The 22,674-nt window shown below is 39.0% G+C and overlaps 1 protein-coding gene across 3 annotated transcripts in view; it reads left to right on the top strand.

The window, feature by feature from the left end:
• Positions 1–22,674, top strand: part of LOC131224841 (probable prolyl 4-hydroxylase 4) — a 57,391-nt gene that overhangs the window by 27,827 nt on the left and 6,890 nt on the right. For all 3 annotated transcript variants that reach the window (XR_009161194.1, XM_058220256.1, XM_058220255.1), the window contains one exon: positions 7,215–7,272. Coding sequence is in view for 2 of the 3 variants with exons in the window: in XM_058220256.1 (XP_058076239.1) it covers positions 7,215–7,272 (58 nt within the window). In the remaining variant the exon portion in view is untranslated. The remainder of the gene's footprint in view (positions 1–7,214; positions 7,273–22,674) is intronic.

The raw sequence follows: 22,674 nt of genomic DNA, 5'->3' as shown, positions 1-22,674 counted from the left end.
AAGAGAAACGAAAACTTGGGGTTTCGGTATCGCCAGTTCAGCGACACCGATAATATCGCCGATATTATCGATTTCTCGTCGACAATTCAAACACTGGGAGGAGCAATGTCAGTAGCTTCGGTTTGCGCTTGGCAGCTAACTTTCGACCACAACATTGAAGGGTGGGGAGAGAATCAGCGTCGGCAGTGTCGGATCTGCTCTCGGAGAAGATTTTGGGTCTCCAAATGCAAGGGTGGGGAGAGCAGCTGCGTCGGCTGCTGCGGTTTGGGGGTGGAAGCCCTTTAGAATTAGGTTTTTTAACTTAAGTTTGCTTGTGGTGTGAGTTCACCACTGTTTCCTGCACTGGAAAAAAAAATAATACAAAACAGGTAGCGTACGCTACCTGCACTACACGCTACGACCCCTGTAGGGCACGCTACAGGGGAAAAACGCTATTTCTGACGCTACATAGCGAAATCGCTACGCTACGCTACGTAGCGTATGCTACCGCTACGCTACGAACGCTATTTGATACACTGCATACATATGGATTAAAAGAAAGATCAACAACAAAAAATAGATTTTTTAACCTATTTTTCAATTTTTTTGAAAACTGGCCCCAAATGGTTTTGTTCCTTCAAATCGGCTGAAATCTGATGTTTTGATCCTCCAAGTTGCTGTTCATGGTGCTGAAAATCACATAGGATTGATGTATTCGAGGAATTTCAAATATTAGAGGAGAAATTTGGGGGGAGGGGACTGTTTTGCCCTTTTTTGTCGTATCAGCTAGACCGATACAGGTACGTAATATATGACCTAATACGGACCGTATCAGCCCATATAGCCTGATATAGGCCAACGGATACCGATATAGGGTCGTATCGCATATCGTATTGAGCCGATACGAATATGATACACCCGTATCAGTCGATACGCTACCGACATTTGGAACTATGCCAATAGGACAATTAACCAAAAAATTTATACGAGTCTGACCAGATTTATCAGTTCATTCGTCGGCCATGAGTGAACAACCATATGTTTTCCACGATTTCTTATATTTGACTATGAAGGATCGTGTATAATCAACCTCAACTTTGAGGCATGTCTCCCTCATTTCATGATATGAAGGAGATTCAAGTCCATGTCCAAATTGACCTATTGCCTCACCATAACTTTGAAGCTTTTCATTTTTACCGTGTTGAAAGCAATACCGGCTTAGTAAAACCACTTAGCGATGTATTAAATAATGGTTTTTCTATTTTTTTGTTTATATCGGTTTTCTAGTGTTATTTGAGTGCGCTCTTTGCCCGACTCCTTTGGTCGGCCACATCCTTGGGGCGTGGTCTACACCATCTATTCATAGGTCCATGTCCACGAGCTCTTTTCGAGACTGGTGGTCTAGACTTGCCTGTTGATGTAAGGGGGTAGGGCTAGCTTCATCATTTGCATAACTACATTTATATCCTTGTACGTTTCTTGTTCCATAAATTCCTCTTGATATAGGGCATTATCGCATTTCTTTCTTGATTGTTTATCCATATACTCCAAGATTTTCCTTTGGATCTCTAGAGTAATTTTATCGCATGCTCTTGCATTTGACCCTGGTGCATGTACAAGGTGTTGCTTGTGCCGCACAATGCCACCAGAACTCACATACCCACATAAATCACATTCTATATGAGTCTTTTCCGTAGCATTACGATAGTGCTCGTACTTCTAACCTGGGTCATTTGACTTGGGTTTCAAAGAAGAAGCTTGGGAAGAAGACATGGTGTATTGGTGTTCTAACTTCTAACTTCTAAGTGCTAATCTAAGATGTAAAGACTAAAGAATAAATGAGAGAGAGAATCTAAGATGTAAAGACTAAAGAATAAATGAGAGAGAGAGAGAGAGAGAGAGAGAGAGAGAGAGAGAGAGAGAGTACACAATTCCACAAACACAAATACACAATTACATTAAAAAAAAGAATCTAAATTCTTCAATCTTGTCTTGAATCTTGTAGTTGTAGTCTTGTAGAATGTAGATTCTTGATTTTTGAACTCTTGATTCTTGAAAGTTGAATCTTATCTTGTAACTTATAAGTTGTAAAAATGTCTTGAATATATAGAAAGAGAGATACAATGTGTGTATAATGAATGAATGTAGACTAGAGAATGTAGAAACTAGAAAGAGATATAGAAATGTAGAACAGATTCAATATAATGAATGCATAGATTCGATTAGAGAATGTAGAATACTAGAATGTAGAGAAAGATAAAAATGTAGAATAGAATGAGAATGAATGAGTGCAGACGATAGATTGTAGAGATTAAAGAATGTAAAATGTATAGAAAGAGAGAGAATGTATGAATGCATGATTGTATGTAACATGTAACTAATTAACTATGTGGAATGAATGAATGAATGTAAGTTATGTAACCATCTAGTATCTAGAGAGAATGAATGTAAGAGAAAGACAAAAATGTAGAAGAAAGAGATAGATGTAGAAAATGAGAGAGTTGAAACTTGATGAGATTATGACTTAAGAGAGAGAAATGTAGTTGTAGGAATCTTCAATGTATTTTTGCTTCTTGAATCTTGAATCTTGATTGAAACTTGAAACTTGAAAGTAGGAGAGTTGGAGTTTGGAGGCTTGGAAGTTGGAACTTTAGAGTTGAAAGTTGGAGAATGTAGGAGAATGAGAGATTTGACAGTATGAGAGTAAAGGAGAGTTTAGAGTGAACGTAAGTTGCAAATGGAGGGCACTTGAATGCTTTTTTATTTATAGAAAAAAAGTCAAAATTTTGCAAGAACAAAAAAATAAATAAAATCCAACGGTCAGATTTCTGATTGTTGGCACTTATGCTATTGCATATGCACAGTGATTGCATATGCCACCATTCCGTATGCTATCTTCTTGGAAATATGTGCATATGCGATCACATTTGACAACACCGGTAATATCACCAATGTATCGATATTGCTAAAAATCTGTTTATTAAAAAAAAATTCATTTCAATTTTTTTATGGGCGCATTGTTGTATGATGAAATGCATGTGTGTATGTGTGCATATGTATGCATGCATGCATGGATGGATGGACCGATGTGTGTATATGTGTGTGTGCACACATGCATGCATGGATGGATGGATAGATGTGTGTATATGTGTGTGTGCACACATGCATGGATGGATCATGAATGTGTGTCCTTAATTAAATTGATAGGTCAATTTGAGGCAACCCCTAATGACAGTAGCCTATCACCTACTTATTGGATTGACAGTTGTTGGTGCTTGTGGGACTGGGGGGTTGCCCTGCCCTATGCATGTATGTGCATGCATGGATGAATGGATGGATGGATGGATGGATCTACCATTTGCCCCATGTTTCCTCTATGTTTCTATGAGTTAACGATACATGCTTTTGGGTCCCATTAAAGAGAAACTTATTATTTGATTCCTAAATATGCAAATATGCATCTTTTTCACTATTATTTGATTCTTAAATATGCAAATATGTGAATTTTAGGATCTCCTGAAGTTTCACTGAAAAATTCCACTGCTTTCCTTATGTTTCCCTACATTTCCGGGAATCAGTGATGATGATATTGTTTTTGTATTCCCAGCCACTGGAACTTGTAGCAATATCGATACTTCAAACATTGGTTGTAGCACTTAGTTACCAGAATCAGTAGGACATGGCAGCAGGGAGTAGCAATGAACAATAGAGATTATGTCATTTTGTCATCTAAAGTGTGTAACGATTGTATGGTTCGAAAGATGGAGCATTTCTTTAAGTTGAAGATTTCTTGGGAAATGGCTTTGGATGTGTGGGTCTGAGGAGGGAAGGTTGTGGGGGGAGATCATTGTGAGCAAATATGGGATTCACAAAGGCGGATGGGAGGTGAAGCGTTCGCCTTTATATCAGGCTTTTAGTTTGTAGAAAGCGGTATCTTCGGTTGAGCATTTGTTCTATAAAGGTATATCCTTCTCGTTGGGGAACGAGAGTCAGATTTGCTTTTGGACCAATGTTTTTGCTGCAGAGATCGGGCGCTCTATCTAATGTTCCCTCATTAAGTTTGCATCGCTTCAGACAGAGATGTCTTGGTGAAGGATTGTTATTCAATTTCTGGCGGATCAGTGGTGTGGTCTCCCCCTTGTAGGAGGAATATGTCAGATGAAGAGATCACGGAGATAGCGGAGCTTCCTGGTCTCTTAAAGAACATGATTCCTGCAGTCTAGGAAGAAGACACATTGTTTTGGCATGTCCATAGTTTGGGTTGGTTTTTGGTTAGATCCTTTAATGGCCTGATTCATGGTGCACTTTGTAACCACATATTCCCATCTCATTCTTGGTTTTATGGAGCTTCTTTTCGTGTGGTGGCGTTTGGTTGGTTAGTGGGAAGAAAGAGAGTGCTTACCTTTGATAACTTGCAAAGAAGCTCTCTTCTTCTCCCCAACATTTGCCTGATGTGTATGGAAGCAGTGGAGTCGGTCGATCACCTTTCCTTTCATTGTTCGTAAGGTGTGTGGCCATTTTTTAGTGTTCCATATTGCCTAGGTGATGCTGAGTTCGATTGTGGTGCTTTTGTGGGCTTGGCATGCAGGGGGGAGTGGAAAAAGTTGGTAAAGTGATATGGAGCCTACTCATTTTGGGATTTTTATTTTTTATTTTTAATTTTTTTATTTGGGTTATTTGGGGGAACCACAATAGGAGGTGCTTCCAAAATAGAAGTTATTCAGTCCAAGAGGTTATTAAGGAGATCAAGTATAATGTCTTGGATTGGGCTCAGTAGGTAAAAGCAGTTAAATATGCTAATTTAGCTCTTTGGCGCACTTTTCTAATAAATTGCTGTTCTCTCTCTAAGTTCCTATTTGTGATCAGGGAAAGCCAGAATATGAATTTGGTAAATCCATGAACTTGTCAAATTCATGGATTTGCATTTGATTTGGATTTGGCAAATCCTAAAGGCCATTGTTTGGGAATCAAACTACAAATCCATGGATTTGGGTACGTCATAGTGTTTACTGCAAATTTTCTGTGGAATTAAACTTTTATTGCTTTCGAGAAAGTCTCTCATTTAGTGGTTTTGATAAGTCTTTAGTTTTTTTGGGCGACTTGGATATGTCACAAATCCATGGGTTTATGGGGGTCCGGATTTGGGAAACCCAAGGATTTGGCAAAGCCCTAATAAAAAGACAAACAGGGGAGATTAGAAAGAAATCTGTAGCTCTCCTTGGAGCAAGTTTATGGTCTTGAGGGTGAATGATCAGAAAATGAGCATTTTGGGATGAGTTTCATGAGAATGCTTTCTATGACACTTGGACACCTCCTGTTCATGGTTTTAATACAGCAAGTTTAAGAATTTTCCATTTTAATGTACTGAAAATTTGTATGATTTGGAAATGTCGAACATTGTGAATGTCTAGGTATTATGGAGTGCTTCCACCGTAGGCAAGTTTATGACAAGCAAGAATATCTAGTCCAGGTGCTCTTATTTATTGAAAAGTTCAAAAAAAAAATAAAAATAATCAGGCAGAGGAACTAGAAGACCTTCCCCAATATTATGTATCAAATCATAGAAACACATTCTTGAAGTCTTGAGAAAGTCCTAGTTAACATCAATCATCTATATCACTCGTTTCCCATGAATGCAGGATGTACTACTTATTTCTTGCTCAATTAGTCAAGGATGGTGTCTCCTATGCAAGGGCCGTTCCACCTAGCATTAATCCTTGGCCTAACTATTACATGCAAACCCCAAAGGGCAAGCAAAGTAGGGTCATGGAGGGGCAATGGCCAAGCAAACAGCCAATCATGAAACACGAACACACATGAACTCAAGTAGTTGGCTGCACAAAATAGCATGGAACCCACAAATGCATGATTATGAATGCAACTTAGATGCAAACACTGTCAAGCCTCAAACTGAACCTTAGAAAAACTATTGTGCTACCCATATAGGGGAATTTGCAGACAATTGATGTATAGAGCATGTAGTGCTAGTCATATAGGAGATGCAACATGATAGATCTATTCAACGTTTTAAATATTGACGATATCGGCCGATATATCCCACGATATATCTTGTATCCCACTTGTGCGATACGAAACACCCAAGTAGTGCCAATATATCTCAAATGTTCAATCCGGTGAGCATTTTCAAATTTCAATCCTTTTTTGTTGAAACTATGTTAAATTGGCGTCAAATGGTTATAAATCCATTAGTTCTTCATGTTTTGCATGAAAAATCATGGAGTTGGAGCTTTGATTTCGATATCCATTGGTTCTTCATGTTCTCCATTTTTTTTTTTGTTTCAAAATTTTCCTTCAACCAGCTATCAATTGAGACTAATTTCGAAGTATTTAGGAGTATTTGATGAAATGATCATCACATACACTCTAATTTTGAAATTTGAGTGCAGGTGGTTCAATTTGGGGAAAATTCGAAATTTCCCCAATTTCTCCCAAATTGCTTGCAATGTTGCACTCCAAACATGAAATCAAGCGTGTATGAGGGCTGATCTACTGATTTGTTAAGTCTTGTCAATTTTCGAAAAATAAAAATCAATAAAAAAAATTATTAAAATATTTTTTTTTTTTTCAAAATTTCCTTCAACCAGCTGTCAATTAAGACTAATTTTGAAGTATATAGGAGTGTTTGATGAAATAATCATCACATACATTCTAAATGTTATGCATTCAATTTGAACATAGTTGCATTAGTTTAGTCAAACAGCGCATAGTTTAGGACCCTAGACAAAGAAAGCCTATTACGTGAACTTCTTTTTTGAGATGTTATTATTTAAAAGTGTGTATTAAGGTCTTTTTTAACAATCCTTGAAGTTTCATTGAAAATTTCAACAAAATTTCCAATGTTTCCCCATGTTTCCCAAAAAGTGCAATAAATTACCTGATACAAACGATATATCCCGTGCGATAACTGATACGTATTTGTATCCCGAGGATGATATACATAATGCGATACTGATATTTCGAACATTGTATCTATTAAATACTTGACTTCCAGATGCGTCTAATTGCATGATTAGAATAATGGATATTATGATTTTAGCACTTACATTTTTATTATCTGTTGGAAGTACTTTTATCAAGATCGTGCTTCTGTTGTGTTGTGCTAACTGGGATCTATCGGTTTCATTTAGAATTTTTAACTTTGTTTTAAAATCGCTATTTGTTTTGGTACTTGATAATTCTATTCATATAATGAGAATTGGCTACTTCTATTATAGGACATGGTTGTTGCAAGAATAGAAGACAAGATTGCAGCCTGGACGTTTCTCCCTGTAGGTGGGCTATCTGTTGAATTTATAGCCATACTCTGTCTTAAGTTCTTTACTGCATTTTTTTCTTCAGTTGTGGATCATTCGTGCTGTATAAAATCTTTTTTAAGTCAGCATTGTCATCATCATCATATCATCATCATCTAAACCTTTTCCCAACTAATTGGGGTCATCTACATAAATTTGTTTTTGAATAACATACAAATTGTTTTCCCAACTAATTGGGGTCATCTACATAAATTTGTCACGTTCTTCTTCTTCTTCTTCTTCTTCTTGAGCATAAAAATAAAATTAGATTTGTAAAGAAAATGCCTAGAAACATAAGAATCAAGGAAAGTATAAAAAGAACATAACATATTCTAGTAAAGCTGATTAGTAGAAGTCTAAACTAACAAATAATCAATCAACGAATAGCAAGAATCATGCAATGATCATCTTGTTGAAGGAACGCCTCCAGCCAGCTCATCTGCAGAAATCTCTCCTCCGTAATCTCTGTAATCTCTCCTCTGTAAATCTCTGTAGATCATAATCTCTCCTCTGTAATCTCTGCAGATCCTCCTCCTTCACTGTTTTCTATATTTGCTTTCCTCCATTCTTGTATAAATATTGGTTGTGTGCGGCTCTAAGAATATAAGCTTCTTCTTTCCCAAATCATGTATTTTATCACATCTTTGGAAGTGGTAGTTTGTATGAACTTTTCAATCCATTCTCTCTTAAAAATTTACAGATTTGCAACGAGAAAAAGCAAAAAGAAAAAAGAAAAAAAAAGAAGAAAAGAAGAAGAACAAGACTCAAGCTGTTTAGCATGACCTTTCATTTGCGCAAGTGCTTTTTCCTTGGTAGCTAACTTGGTAATTGCCCCTCCATGACTCCACTTTGCATGCTCACTCGCCCTTTGGGGCATGAGTTATGCTGGGGAATCCTCTAAGTGGCTCTATCTCACTTCCAAATTGCCACCACCACTTTGAAAGAAGAGCTCACATTTTTCCCTCATGTCCCTCATGTTGTCAACATCATGTCCTCCTTTTCTCAGCTGACTACTTTACAAGATGATATTGGTGTTTTTCCACTGTCCTTTTCGAAGAAGGAACCTTTTCCAACCTTCTTGATCCACATGGTAATGTTCACCAAACACTTGCCCAATACTAGGAAATGATATATGAATAGTGAAGGCAAGCGATTAGAGTTTGATGATTGAAATGGTCGGTTTAACCTCTCAATGACAACAAAACCTTGGGGGTTCTCATGTCATGGTATTTTCAGTGAGAATGGTGAGAATGCATGACACCACTGCAAGGAGTGAGGACCTTATGAAGATTGAAATTCTTATAGAAACTTCATGCCTCCAGTAATAAAAAGAGAAGACCTTAGTTTTTTCTAACAACTATCCTCCAAATGCTTCCACAAGTCTACTCTCCAATATCATCAGGGGAACTCTTGCAAATTGGTTGACAACCAACTTTCATCTCTTAGTTCTAGGGGCTTTTGTTTAGGGTAATTGGGCACCAAATTTTGGTTGGAATTCTTATAGCTAATGAATGTATCTATTTGTGGGTGCTAGTGGGGGTTTCTGTATTGTTTTGTAGAATGTGTATGACCTTGTGGGATGGAATTTGCATCTCATCTAACTAAAAAGGATGGGATTAAAAGAATAGTGGAGAAGACGGATTAGGAATGCATCTCCACTCCATTGTTCTTGATCTTTTGCTTAATAGATCTTTTGTTAATACCTTCAAGAGCTTGAGGGTTCTTTACTAGGGTGACCCTATTTCACTACTCATGTTCGTGATTTTTACAAAAGGATCGATTAGATTATTTATTTGAGGAAAAGAGCCTGGTATGCTAAAAGGTTTCGAAGTTGAGAGTGGATATTTGCCTTCCTAAATTTCCAACTCACAGATGACACTTTGGTCCCATGAGCTTGGCAGTGCAAGTTAACAATCTTAACATCATTTTTGATGCTTTGAGGTGGTGTCTGGGTTGCATGAACCTCAACAAGTGGACCATGTGTACAGTGGTCATGGTATCCAAAAACGACTATTATGTAACGGTAACGGTGGGTACCATTACGCGTTACAAGGCCATGATGTCCGTTACTGAAAAATGGGCTGTTATGGGACTGATGGGGACATCACATCACATGCGCTTCTACACGTATGTGATGCGCTTCTACACGTATCAGAGGAGGCAGGCCCTAGTCTCTCTATGGCTTGGTAAGTGCCCGTTTTGAAAACCCCATATGGCAAGTACGCACATCTGGAAGACCCGACGCTAGGAAGATGCATGTGGGCTGCTATAGGACGACATTTGGACCATTGGATTTGATGGACACGACGATCGGACTATCGAATAGCATGGATGACTTGATCAGACTGTTGATTGTAGGCCATAATTGATTTTAGGATTTGGCATTACTTTGTTATTTTAGTGGTTTGGATTACATGTACTGTGGTTATTTGCTTTTATTTTGAGTTTTATTACGTTATTTAAGAGATGGGACCTAATTGGAAACAAAAAGAACTGAGAGGGCATTTTGGTCGTTGTGTCGCCCCCACCTGCTATGTTTTTTATTTTTAAAATATTCTTTGAAGCATATTGAATTAAAAAAACAAAACCAAAAGTTCTCTTTCTCTCTAAATTCTCTATGAGATTGCTATATGTGTGAAGCCTTCCTTGGTGAATCCACAAACTTCTCTCTTTCTCTCTTCATCCCTACAAGGATCCACAAACTTCCCTCTTTTCATCCCTACAAGGTATTCTCCATAATCCCTAATCTTTTCTTCTTCCATCTTTCTTTTCTTTTTCTTTCTTCTTCAATCCATCAACCTTAACCCATCCCTCTCATTCCCCACTAACCCACACACCCATCTCCTTCACCCGTTCCCATGCACGCATGCACACGCACACGTGCGCACATGCACAAGCATAACCAGCCATGTGTGGCTGCCCCATTGAACCCCCCTTGTTCCCCTTTGTTTCTCCATCCCTATTAGGCCAAAACCCCCCAAACCCCCAAAATCCCTAACCCTATAACCCTAATTTCCCCCCAAATCGAAAACCCTAACCCTAAATCCCCAAACTCCCCTTTAAATCCAAAATCCCTAACCCTAATTTCAGTTTTTTCTCTTTTCCTTCAAATTCCTAAACCTATTTTAACCTATACTTTAACCTGCACCTAATTCCTTTAGGGAACTAGTGAGGCCCTTTGATTTATGGCCTAACCCGAGTTTCTCAATTCCATTGGGACCTAATTCTTCAATCTCTTATTAGTTCCTAACGTCATGCATGTATTAGCCTAGGATTTAGCATAATTTCTATTTGTTATTATTTGGATTTGCATGTAGTTGCTGAAGTTTAATTGTTCTTGCTCACGCCAACTGGAATTTGATTTTTATTATCCTCCTAGGGTAGAAAAGCACAGGCCTGCATCAAATTTTGGTATTAGAGACAGGTTAACATAAGGTAGGTTCATCTTAGGCTTAGCCTTTGATGGTATGAGAAGGGAAGATATTTTTCTTTCATCTCTTCCCTATGAGAAGGGTGTTCATCATCATATTTAGCATAGGTTTGATTTTGCATCTTACATGTTTGTAGAAATTCCTGCATACTAGGTGTTTAATCAAATTTCTGCATGACTACACTACATATATCTGAATTTCTGCACAAACAGCTGCTGAAAATCTAATTTTCTGCATAACAATTTCTGTGAAACTGATTGTCAGCAGTTTGATAGTCAGTAATCTGAAAATCTGATTTTCAGCAGGCTGAATTTCAGTGGGCTGATTTTCAGCATACCTTTGAAGTTGGCGTCGTCTGAAATTAATTGTTATCACAACAGATTGAGTCCTTTATCATACGCAGTGTCATTCATCATATTGTGGTATTCTAGAGGTAGTTATTCCCATATGTACACTGCTGAAATTTTTGGTACTAGTTAATTCACATACTGCATTGCTGGAATTTTCGAGTGTTAGTCATATCTCAAGGTACAGTGCTGAATTTTAGTGCTAGTGTTTCTTTTGACCTATTGCTGGAAATTTAGCACTATTATTTCCCTTATCCCTTTGCTGAATTTTTCTAACACATTAATTCTTCTTGGCACATTGCTGAATTTTAGTACTAGATATTTCACTAGTTACATTTCTGGAATTTTAGGGAAAATTGTTTCTTTGGTCATATAGAGTCATATAGGGTCATCTAGAGTTGTCTAGGATCATATAGGGTCGTATAGAGTCTTCACATTAGGTTTCCCTGTGCATGCCCACGTGATCTGGACGTGGATTTGGTCTTCACCCCATGATGATTCTAGAACAACTCACCGTGCTCATTCAAACTATGAACACTAGTCTAATAACCATAGAGGCGCAGGGTAGAGCCAACAATAATAAACTGACAACCCAAAATAACCGTTTAGAGCAGATACAGACCTTTTGTAAGTAGAGCCAACAATAATAAACTGACAACCCAAAATAATTGTTTAGAGCAGATACAGACCTCTCTACAAGCCAACCCCAACACCGGGGAGGATGACCAATCCCAAGTGGGAGGCCCAATGCATATTGACGTAGGAGGTCTTGCTGGAGGATGTGGACGAGGCTGTGGCCGAGTCGGCGGCTGTGGTGGTGCTCATTTTCAAGCACCCTAGAGAGAGTTCTATGACCACTATGATCCATATGAGTGAGTCATGAAGAGCGTGAAGGTAGATGTACCGAATTTTGATGGTCGCCTGGACCCCAAAGCATTCCTTGACTGGATGGTGGCCATGGACCACTACTTTGAGTGGTATAACATGTCTAATGCCCGTCGTGTGAGGTTTGCCATGATGAAATTGGTGGGGCTAGGCCAAATTGTTTTGGGTCAACACTGAGCAAAAGATTGATAGGTCCGGAGGTGCCCCAATAGCACAATGGGAAGAGATGAAAGAAAAATATCTTCCCTTCTCATACCATCAAAGGCTTATATGGATTAGTGGCAATCCTGTTGCCAGGGGACCATGCTTGTGTCAGATTACATCGTTAAGTTTGAAGAATACATGATGCGATGTGATATTGAGAACCCAATGATCATTCTTTCTCGATTTAAAAGAAGCCTCTGGGTCAACATTCAATGAAAACTTCTCTCGCGATGTCAGTACCCTAGAACAAATGCACCAAGCGGTGCTAGACATCGAGAAGTACCTCGAGCCGCAATTTGGGAGACGATTTGACTTTCGAGATTCCAATACTAAGACTACTACTCATGGAGCTAAGTCTAACTTTGGAGGTCAATCCAATGCTCTTACTGGTTCTCAATCCAACCCTAAGGACGTTAAAGACAAAGGAGTCGCCGGTACTAGTTTGCGAGGAGGCGAATGTGGGTGGTTTTATAACTATCAAGGATTCGGCCATTTCACTTGTGAGTGTGTTACAAAAGAGCGCACAAGGACCCTCATGATTGGAGGGCAGGAGGAAGGTGAAGGTGACTAAGGTGACTATGAGGTAGAAGAATATCACCCTATGATTGGTGCTAGTGATGAAGAAGACGAAAAAGAGGAGACTATATCACTTGCAGTTGTTAGGTGCGCCTTACCTTAGGCTAAGGGAGCTGACGATTGGCATAGGAATACCATCTTCTATACTTATTTCAAATGTGGTGAAAAGAACTATAAAGTGATCATTGATAGTGGCAGTTGTGCCAATGTGGTATCTAAAAGCATTATTTCTTGGTTGGGCTTGAATCCTAGTCCTCACCGTCGTCCTTATAGAGTTTCATGGGTTGATGAGTCCTCTATGCTAGTCTCCCAGCATTGTCTTGTTCCCATCTAGTTTGCATCTTATAAAAACTCATCGTGGTGTGATGTCTTGCCTATGGATGTAAGCCACATCATCTTGGGCAGGCCTTGGCTCTTTCATCCTGATGTAACAATATTCGATCGTTCGAATATTTGTTCATTTGTGCATGAGGACAAGAAGATAAAGTTGAATCCTCTTTCGCGCAAGAACACCCCAGAGGTTAAGGAGGACGTTAGAATGGTCCAACACTACGAGCTTGCAGTTTCTTAATGATTCCATGTAGAAACCATGCTGGCCTAATACGGACTATCACATGATCACCTGTCTGATTGTCTTTTAACCGGCAATGAGAGTCGGCAGAAAGTTTATAATGTTCATTGCTCATATTGATCCTTTGTCTGATTTTGGTATGCAAATGCATTAATGTGTTGTGCAAATGATTCTGCAGACTTTGATGGCCTATATGATAATGAAATGGGAATGAGGTCGATAGGTTTTCTAGGCTTATAACAGTGTACAACTTCGAATGGACTCATGCCTACTGACCTATTAACCGAATTGTTATATGCTCGCTCTGTAAGCATCATCATACGCCAAATAACGGAATCTTCCTTAAGTAGATTCCTTTCTGATGAGGACATTATGTTACGTACACCCTTACGTACGAATCAAAGGAAGTGGGCTACACCGATTTTCCCGTGGCTAGGTGAGTACCCATGATAGTACTGAAGACCCCATGTGTATGTGCGAGCATCTGGAAGACCCCACACTGGGAAGATGCATATGGGTTGCTTTATGGAGTGATCCAGAGGATCGGAGGGACGCGACGATCGAGCCATTGGATCGCATGGATCACATGATCGGGCCATTGATCGTTAATCATACACATCAACTTTAAACTTTTATCATATTTTAGGATTTAGTTTTTTATTATTTTATATTTGGACACATTATGAGTATTTTAGTTGATTTTATTTAGACGAGGGCTATTTTCGTTAAAAATTTCACAAGACAGGGATTATTGTAATTTTTGAAACTTCTTTGGGGGGGAGGGGGGCTCTCTCCCATTGAATTTTGTGATAAAAAAAAGAAGAGAAAAACTCTTGCTTTCTTCTCCCATCTTCACGCGATTTGAAGATACTTCCATGTGATTTGGAAGGAAGATTGATGTGAGGCTAATCTTCATCAACAGAGGTGCGAGGTCTCCATCTATCCCTACACCATCTTCTCTTTTCTCCCCCATTCAGGTATTTTCTTCAGGTTCTTAATTATCTCATCCCAGATATTCGTATTCTCCCAAACCCAACTTTCCCATACTCATCCACAATCCAAATCCTAATCGACATAAACCCATCCTCCCACGCCACACGTGTGAACGTACGACCACACGTGCGAATCCCACCTGCCCCTTTTGGTTTCCCACCGTCATTATCAGAACCCCTTTCTTCCATCCCCGAAACCCTAACCTTAAACCTAAAATTCATAATTTTTCCATCCCCGAAACCCTAACCTTAAACCTAAAATTCATAATTTTCCTACTTTCCTAAATTACCCAAACCCCTAATTTTCACCTTAGGTTGTATTAGGTTTCCTATTTTGAAATAAACTATGCCCTATGCTAATTGAATGTCCTTACATCCATTAGATTCTAATTTCTTTTTATTTAATGATCTTGTATTACGATGTTGGTAGCTTAGGTCAGGATTATGCACGACTCTCTTTTAATTTTCATAATATTTATGATGAATATAGCAATGTTTGTGTTTTTTATTAAATATCTTAATTCGGTTATTTGATCTCACATGTTACTTAGTTCATGGATCGGTCCTGCATCACTTTTATTCCATACCCGAAAGAGAGCTACTAAGGAAGACATAACACAATATGCTTCAAACATAGCCAAGACTGCAACCCGCACTTGAATTGCAAAGGAACAATGAATAAAGTGGTTGTTAATCGCTTTTGCATTATTCATACACATAAGGCATATATTCAGGACCATAGATCATTTTTGGAGGTTGTCTATGGTTAAGACTATCTTCCTACCTACCAACCATGCGAATGCTGTCAACTTGGTTGGTGCTCCATAAAACCAAAACCCCTAGAAAAACTCAACCTGGGGAGGATGCCGTTATTCGGATCACCTATAATGGGCAATATTTCTTATGATGACAAGTTTTACATATCCATTCTGATTGTTATGTTAAGCTTTTGCAAAATCATCTTACATCCCAGGTTACCTCATCAATATTATCATCATTACTTGGATTAAAATGTTCATTAAGAATTTTAAGGGAAAAGAAAAAATAAAAAACCTATGGCCAAAGTTTAATGCCAGCTACCAACCTAACATGATCCACCTTTATCCAAACTTGGGATTGACAAGGAGAGTATAAAACTTCCACTGGTCATAGAGAGGATATTTGTAAATGAAGTAGGAAAAGATAGTAATGTGTATGAAACAGTACGTAGAGAATATGATTTTGGGAGTAGAAATGAGATGGGGAATGGTATCTTGATGTTGCTATGGCATACGATCTATCTCTAACAAACACATACTTTAAAAAGAGAGATTACTAGTTTATGCCCTTCAAGCCATATAGGACAATCGATATATGATGATTGCAAGATATACTCGTAGAGAGTTTGACTATGCAACATAAATTTATGAGAGATGGAAGAAAGGTAGTGAGATTAATAGGTTTCCTAAAAACTGAGGTGCTAGAATTTAAATGGAGAGAGAAGGATGTTATTTGGTGATAAATTAATGGAAGAAGGAAAATTGGAATTTTGAGAAGTCAATGTTATGGGAATACGATGGATGAGTCACTAAGAAAGGAACGTAAGAAGTTTTAGGAGTATCTAGATGGAGAAGTGATGCACGACAAGTGATTTAACCATTTAGAAGTAGGAGATTATTAATGGGTTAATCAAAGTAAGTCAAATATGATAACATGCCATTCTACCATGATTAAAAGAGTGCTAGATAGATAATAAAATTCAGATTTACCTTAATTCACAAGCCCACATAAGCATAAATCACATAAACATGAAAATCTAAGGCCCAATGAGAGATTAGAACTCTTATGTTAGCACAAGTATTATTCTAATTCAATGGGCAGATTTGTGCAATTCTAGGGTTAGGGTTTCATGGGATTTTGGAAATTGTGGGGAAAATGGGAGATTTAGGATTTGGGAATTAAGGATTTAGGGTTTAGTAGGGAATTGGGAGATTAGGGTTTTGTAGCGAATTGGGGATTAGGGTTTTAGGCTAGGGTTTATTAGATAGGAAGTTGGATTGAAGAAGGAGAAGAAAATGAAGGGAAGGGCCTGATTGTACGGTCATACAACCCTATCCGTATGTGTGGGGTTGGTGGTGATGAGTTGGGTTTGGTGGAGTGATGGCTAGGAAAAGATGGATTTAGGAACGGGTTTAAGTTTAGAAGGAAAGATTTGAGATGAGATGAGAAAAAAAAAACATTTTAGAAGAGAATAAGATAGATGAAAATGATAACTAGGCCTCATACTTATGGATTCACACCAAATAGTCTCTTTTCACAAGAGAATATCAAATCACATGAGAGAAAGAGCTTTTTCAAGCATAAGAGTTGTTTTTCATTCCACCATTATAGGCTAGTTCTAGACATCCCCCCTCCCGCTCTTTATAGTCTTAACACATGTTTTGACAAAAATATCTGTCACTTAATAAAAACATACATCACATGTCCCATGATGCAATAAACTGAAAATAACTCATCCAAAAATTATAAATAACCACTAAAAAAATCTGAAATCAGCTTATCCTAATACTAATGACAAAAGTGATGAAGGATCACAATGATCCAACCGCCGGTTGAAGGATCCACATGATCCAACGATCCGATCATCGTGTCTTCGTGATATAATGGTAAAAAACTCTTCAACGAAGCAACCCACATGCATATTCCTAGTGGAAGATGCACGATCATGCATGTGGGGTCTTTAAGTCCTTAGTGCGGCCCACCTATGCCCATGTATAACTCATTGAGCCAACAAAGTGAACGTTGGGCCGACTTCCTCCTCCTCTGGTATACTCTAAATGGTCGGATGTCCTCATCAACTCCCTCCTGACTGAGAAGATTTCGCCTCTGGCGAAATAAAGCTGCGATACCACTCCAAAAGATTCGGGTTGTAAGTCGCTGAAGATCCGCCTTTATGAGCCACATGCAATATGAAACTGGTCGATGTTTCCACTTGACTAAATATTTCTAAAAGCCTCCATGTCGAGTGGAAACCACTCGTTCATCCAAAATACCCTCTATCTCTTCTCTGCTCGTAGGTATGTATTGTAAATGTGTTAGAGGCTGAGAAGAGGGTTCAAGTAAGGTCCATGGGCAATAGGGAAAATCGAGTGTGTCATCATCTGGGTCAGGAGAGGGGTCCTGGAAAGGCACGAGATCTTCCACATTAATGTAGCACTAATACCCATGCTAGGTGGAAGATTTACCAAGTATGCATTGGGACCCAATCATTTTAAAATCTTGTATGGTCCAACACAGTGGGCTTGTTATTTTTTTAAGGTCCCTTATGGAAACCGTTCATGCCTTGTCCTTTTCATCACTTTATCGCCTATCTTGTATTTTATGAACCTACAGTGAGAGTTAGCAAGTTTCTTATATTTTTCATTGCTTGCGTTAATCCGTTTTCTAATCTTTGCATGCAAGTCATGAATGTGGCGTGGAAATGCATTTGCAAACTCTGAAGGCCTATGGGAGACTGACATGGGAATAAGGTCTATAGTTTTTCCAGGCTTATAACCAAATACAACTGAAAAGGGACTCATGCCAATTGACCTATTGACTAAACTATTATATGTAAACTCGGCTACAAGTAAGACCGTGTTCCAAGTCCTGGTATGGTTACCCACAAGACATCATAACATGTTCCCTAAACTCCTATTGACTACTTTTGTCTAACTGTCAGTCTGAGGATGGTATGCCGATAAAAATTGTAATCTCATGCCTATCATGTGCCAATGTGTCTTCCAAAAATCGCTCATAAACCTAACATCCCTCTCAGACATGATGATTTTCGGCAAACCATGTAAACGAACCACCTCCGGAAAGAATAGCTTCGCGATGTTGGAGGCATTGGACGTCTTAGAACATGGTAGGAAATGGGCAATTAAAAAAAAAAAAAAGAAGGGTCCATTACCACGAATATAGAATTGTGCTTCTTGATTGTCTTGGGAAGCCCAAGCACTAAGTCCATGCTGAGGTCTTGCCACGGAGTGTGTGACACTGACAAAGGTGTATATAAGCCCGTGTTCTTCTTTTTCTGCTTGGCTAGCTGACAAGTCCGACATTTCCCTATAATTTTGACTACATCTCGCTTGAGATTTGGCAAATAAAACCTGTCCTCTACAAGGGCAATAGTCTTATAACGACCAAAATTACCGGCTACTCTACCGGTGTGAAGCTCCCAAACAAAGAAATCCTATAAGGATACATGGGGAACGTAGAGTCTGTCTCTTTTGAATAGAAAATTATCAATTAGGACAAACCCACCATTATTCCTCTAACCATCCAAAAGTGATGCATATACTTTCCCTATGTCTGGGCATGTGGGATATTCATCCTTCAAGCTCTCGAATCTAATGACTCCAATGCACATAGATTGAAGTAATGTCATTCTATGACTAAGGGCATCAATAGGTTTGTTCTTGACCTTGGCCTTGTGTTTTAGAACAAATGAGTACCTTTGAAGAAACTCAACCCACTTGGCATGCCTTGGGTTTAATTTCTTTTAGGAGTTAAGATAACATATGGTCTCGTGGTCTGAGAACAAGATGAACTCTTGCGATAGTAAATAATGTCGCCAATGACGTAAAGACTGGACTACCGCGTAGAATTCCTTTTCATAACTCTTTGCTTCATTTAACTTCTCACTAAAGAAAGCAACAGGGTATCCATCTTGGCTAAGTAGTCCACCTATACCTATTCCAGAGGCGTCACAACCAACCTCAAAGACTTTAGAAAAGTTAGGAAGGCACATGATAGGAGCATCTATCATCTTGCCCTTGATCTCCTTAAATGCTTTTGACGCGACTTTAGTCCATTTGAACTCCCCTTTCTTTATGCAATCTGTGATGGGGGCCATAATGGAAGTAAAGCCTCTGATGAACCACCTATAGAAGGTAGTTAAGCCGTGAAAGTTACATATCTCATGGATGTTCTGCGGTTCAGGCGATAGTTGAAAATATTGACGATTATATTAACGATATTGATACGTTAGCGATACATTGCTAATACGTGGAAGTTCCGATACTACTAGAGTCGCCAGCGTTCGAATTATCTTCGATATTATCGAAATATCTCTGATATTATCTTTATCTCCAACTCAGCGATACCGATAACATTGGTACCGATACCGATAATGCTGGTATTATAAAAAATTCAAGGTATTAGCAATGTATCGCTAAGTATCGCCAACGTATCAATATCGCTAATGTAATCGCCAATATTTTCAATTATGTAAATTCTAGGTGTTGCTTGTATTACCAATGCATCAATATTGCAAATGTATCACCAATATTTTGACTATGTAAATTCTAGGTAATGCTTGTATCATAAGTGTATTGACGATATTTCAATAATATCGCCAACAAATTGATATCATTAAAATTTTGTTTATTAAAAAAAAATTATTTCAATTTTTTTCATGGGACATGGTTGTATGTAGTGTTCAATTTGTCATTGATAATGTTGATAGTATCTCGATATTATCGATATCGTAACATGCGCGATATTGAGACCACAATCTTTCGTTTCCTTTCCAATTATTTATGATTTCTTGGTGAAATATCACGTGTTGTTGATATTTTGCAATATCAATAAAAGGTTGGATGGAAAGTTGGATGGTTAAATAGGCCGGATGGGATGGTTGGACTGATTTCTTACAACAACACATGCTTTTAAGGCCCCATTAAATGGAAACTTGTTATGTATGCATTCTTTTTTACAATTTTTTTTTTTTTTAAATTTCTAAATATGCAAATACGTACATTTTAACATCTCTTGAAGTTTCGCTAAAAATTCCATCATTTTTCCCATGTTTCCCCGCATTTCCAGTTATTAACGATATTATCGGCGATATCGGTATTGTTTCCATATCCCTAGCCAGCGAAACTTGTAGCAATACCGATACTTCGAACACTGGGTAGTGACTACCAGTGTTATCGGTATCGCTGAGTTGGAGGTAAAGATAATATCAGAGATATTTTGATAATATCGAAGATAATTTGAACATTGGGCCCTCACAATGGCCTTGATTTCTCGAGATCCATAGATATGCCTTTTGGTGAAACTACGAAACCTAAGAAGATAACTCTAACTGACATGAACGAACACTTCTTGAGGTTTGCATATAACTTCTCAGCCCTGCAAACTTGCCTCAGATGGTGGAGGTGTAGTTCTCTGGAGGTACTATAAATGAGAATATCGTCGAAGTACATCACCATGAACTTCTCTATAAAGAGCCTCAATACCTGGGTCATCACACGCATGAATGTACTAGGAGCATTAGTCAAACCAAAAGGCATGACCAACCACTCGTAGAGCCCATCCTTCATTTTGAAGGCCGTTTTCAATTTATCCCCTAGGCGAATATGTATTTGGTGGTTACCCACTCTTAAGGTCTATCTTTGAGAAAATCTTAGCACTTGCCATCATGTCTAACACATCATCGAGTCACGGTATGGAAATCGATACTTGACTGTGATTTTGTTGATGACCTAACTATCCATGGACATGCGCCAAGTGCCATCTTTCTTATGCATGAAAAGTGCTGGTACGACACAGACTCAAACTTTCCTGAATGAAACCCTTTTTAAGGAGCTCATCTACATGCTTCTTTAACTTCGCATGCTTCGCATGATTTATTCGATAATGAAGAAGGTTTGGTAGAGTCGATCCAGGGACAAGATCAATGGCATGTTGAATGTCTCTCATGGGTGGAAGCTCATTCGGTTAACTCAGGAAAAACATCACTAAACTCCTCCACTACCGGACTCACCTCGGGTGTCAACTCTACACTAACTCCACTACTGGACTCACCTCTCTAGCCACGAGGGCATACACCATTGAATCCGCCTTAGTCTCTCGCTCAAACTCTTTGGTGTTTAATGTGGAGAGACTTGGGTTGTGATTTTCTCGCATCCTTTTGTCCACCCTTTTTAACTTTCTCTTTCTTAAATTTCGGGGTGCTCTTGGGCGGAAGAGGATTTAACTTCATTTTCTTGCCCTCATGCATGAAGGAACAAACATTGGAGTGACCGAATATTGTTACATCACGATCAAAGAGCCAAGGTCTGCCCAAGATGATGTGGCCTACATCCATAGGCAAAACATCACACCACAGCGAGTCTTTATAAGATGTGAACTGGATGGGAACAAGACAACGTTGTGAGAATGGCATAGGAGATGCATCAACCCATGAAACTCTATAGGGTCGAGGGTGAGGAGTGGGCTTCAGGCCTAAACGAGAGATAATGCTATTGGAGACCACATTTGTACAACTGCCACTATCGACAACCACTTTGCAGTTCTTCCCACCACACTTGGCGTAAGTATAGAAAATGGTATTCATGCACCAATCATCAATCCCCTTAGCTTGAGTTAAGGCGCATCTGACAAATGAAAGTGGCATGGCCTCTTCTTCTTCTTCATCACTAGCACCAATTACAGGGTGATATTCTTCTTCTTCACAATCACCCTAGTCATCTTCATCTTCCTCATGCTCTCCAATCACAAGGGCTATATGTCGCTCTTTTGCGGGACACTCATAAGCAAAATGACCATATCATTGGCAATTATAGCACTACTTGCGTTCGTCTCCTTGCGAGCTGGTATTGGCGACTCATTTACCCTTGAAGTCCTTTTGGTTACTTTAAGTGCCAGAAAAAGGGTTTAAGTTGACTCCCAAAGTTAGACTTAGCTCCCTAGGGAGTAGTCTTAACATTGGACTCACGAGAGTCAAATCGTTTCCCAAATTGCGGTAAGTACTACTCAAGTTCTTGCACTACCTGATAGGGATGCTCAAGGGTGCCAACATCATGAGAGAGCAGCTTGCCTTGAATATCAGATCGGAGGCCCATCCTAAAACAAGAAAGAGTCACTATTGGGCCCTCCACGACGTTACATCGCATCATGTATTCTTTGAATTTGGTGATGTAATTCGTCATGGGCATTGTTTCCTAGCGAAGGGTTTGCCATTGATCCAAAATTTCCGGCGATGCGAGAGAGGAAGATATTTTTCCTTCATTGCTTCCTTCATCTTGACCCAATTTATGATCGGGTCTTGCCCAGACCTTTCTAACTTGCACTCAAGATTTGTCCAAAACAATTTATCTTAGCCCACCAACTTCATCTTGGTGAACCTCACACGACGCCGATCATACATCTCATACCACTCAAATTAGTGGTCCATGTCCGCAAGCCAGTCAAGGAAAGCCTTTGGGTCCAGATGACCATCAAAGCTAAGGGCCTTGACCTTGACACTTTTCAAAATGTGCTCATCTGGATCATAACAATCGTGATACTCTCCAAGGGGTGGTTGGATACGCACCCCATTATGGCCAACACCTCGGCCACGACTCATTC

The sequence above is a fragment of the Magnolia sinica genome, chromosome 14 (genome assembly GCF_029962835.1).
Source record: "Magnolia sinica isolate HGM2019 chromosome 14, MsV1, whole genome shotgun sequence".
NCBI lineage: Eukaryota > Viridiplantae > Streptophyta > Magnoliopsida > Magnoliales > Magnoliaceae > Magnolia > Magnolia sinica.
Note: the sequence above shows the minus strand (reverse complement) of the source record. Positions and strands in the feature narration are given on the sequence as shown.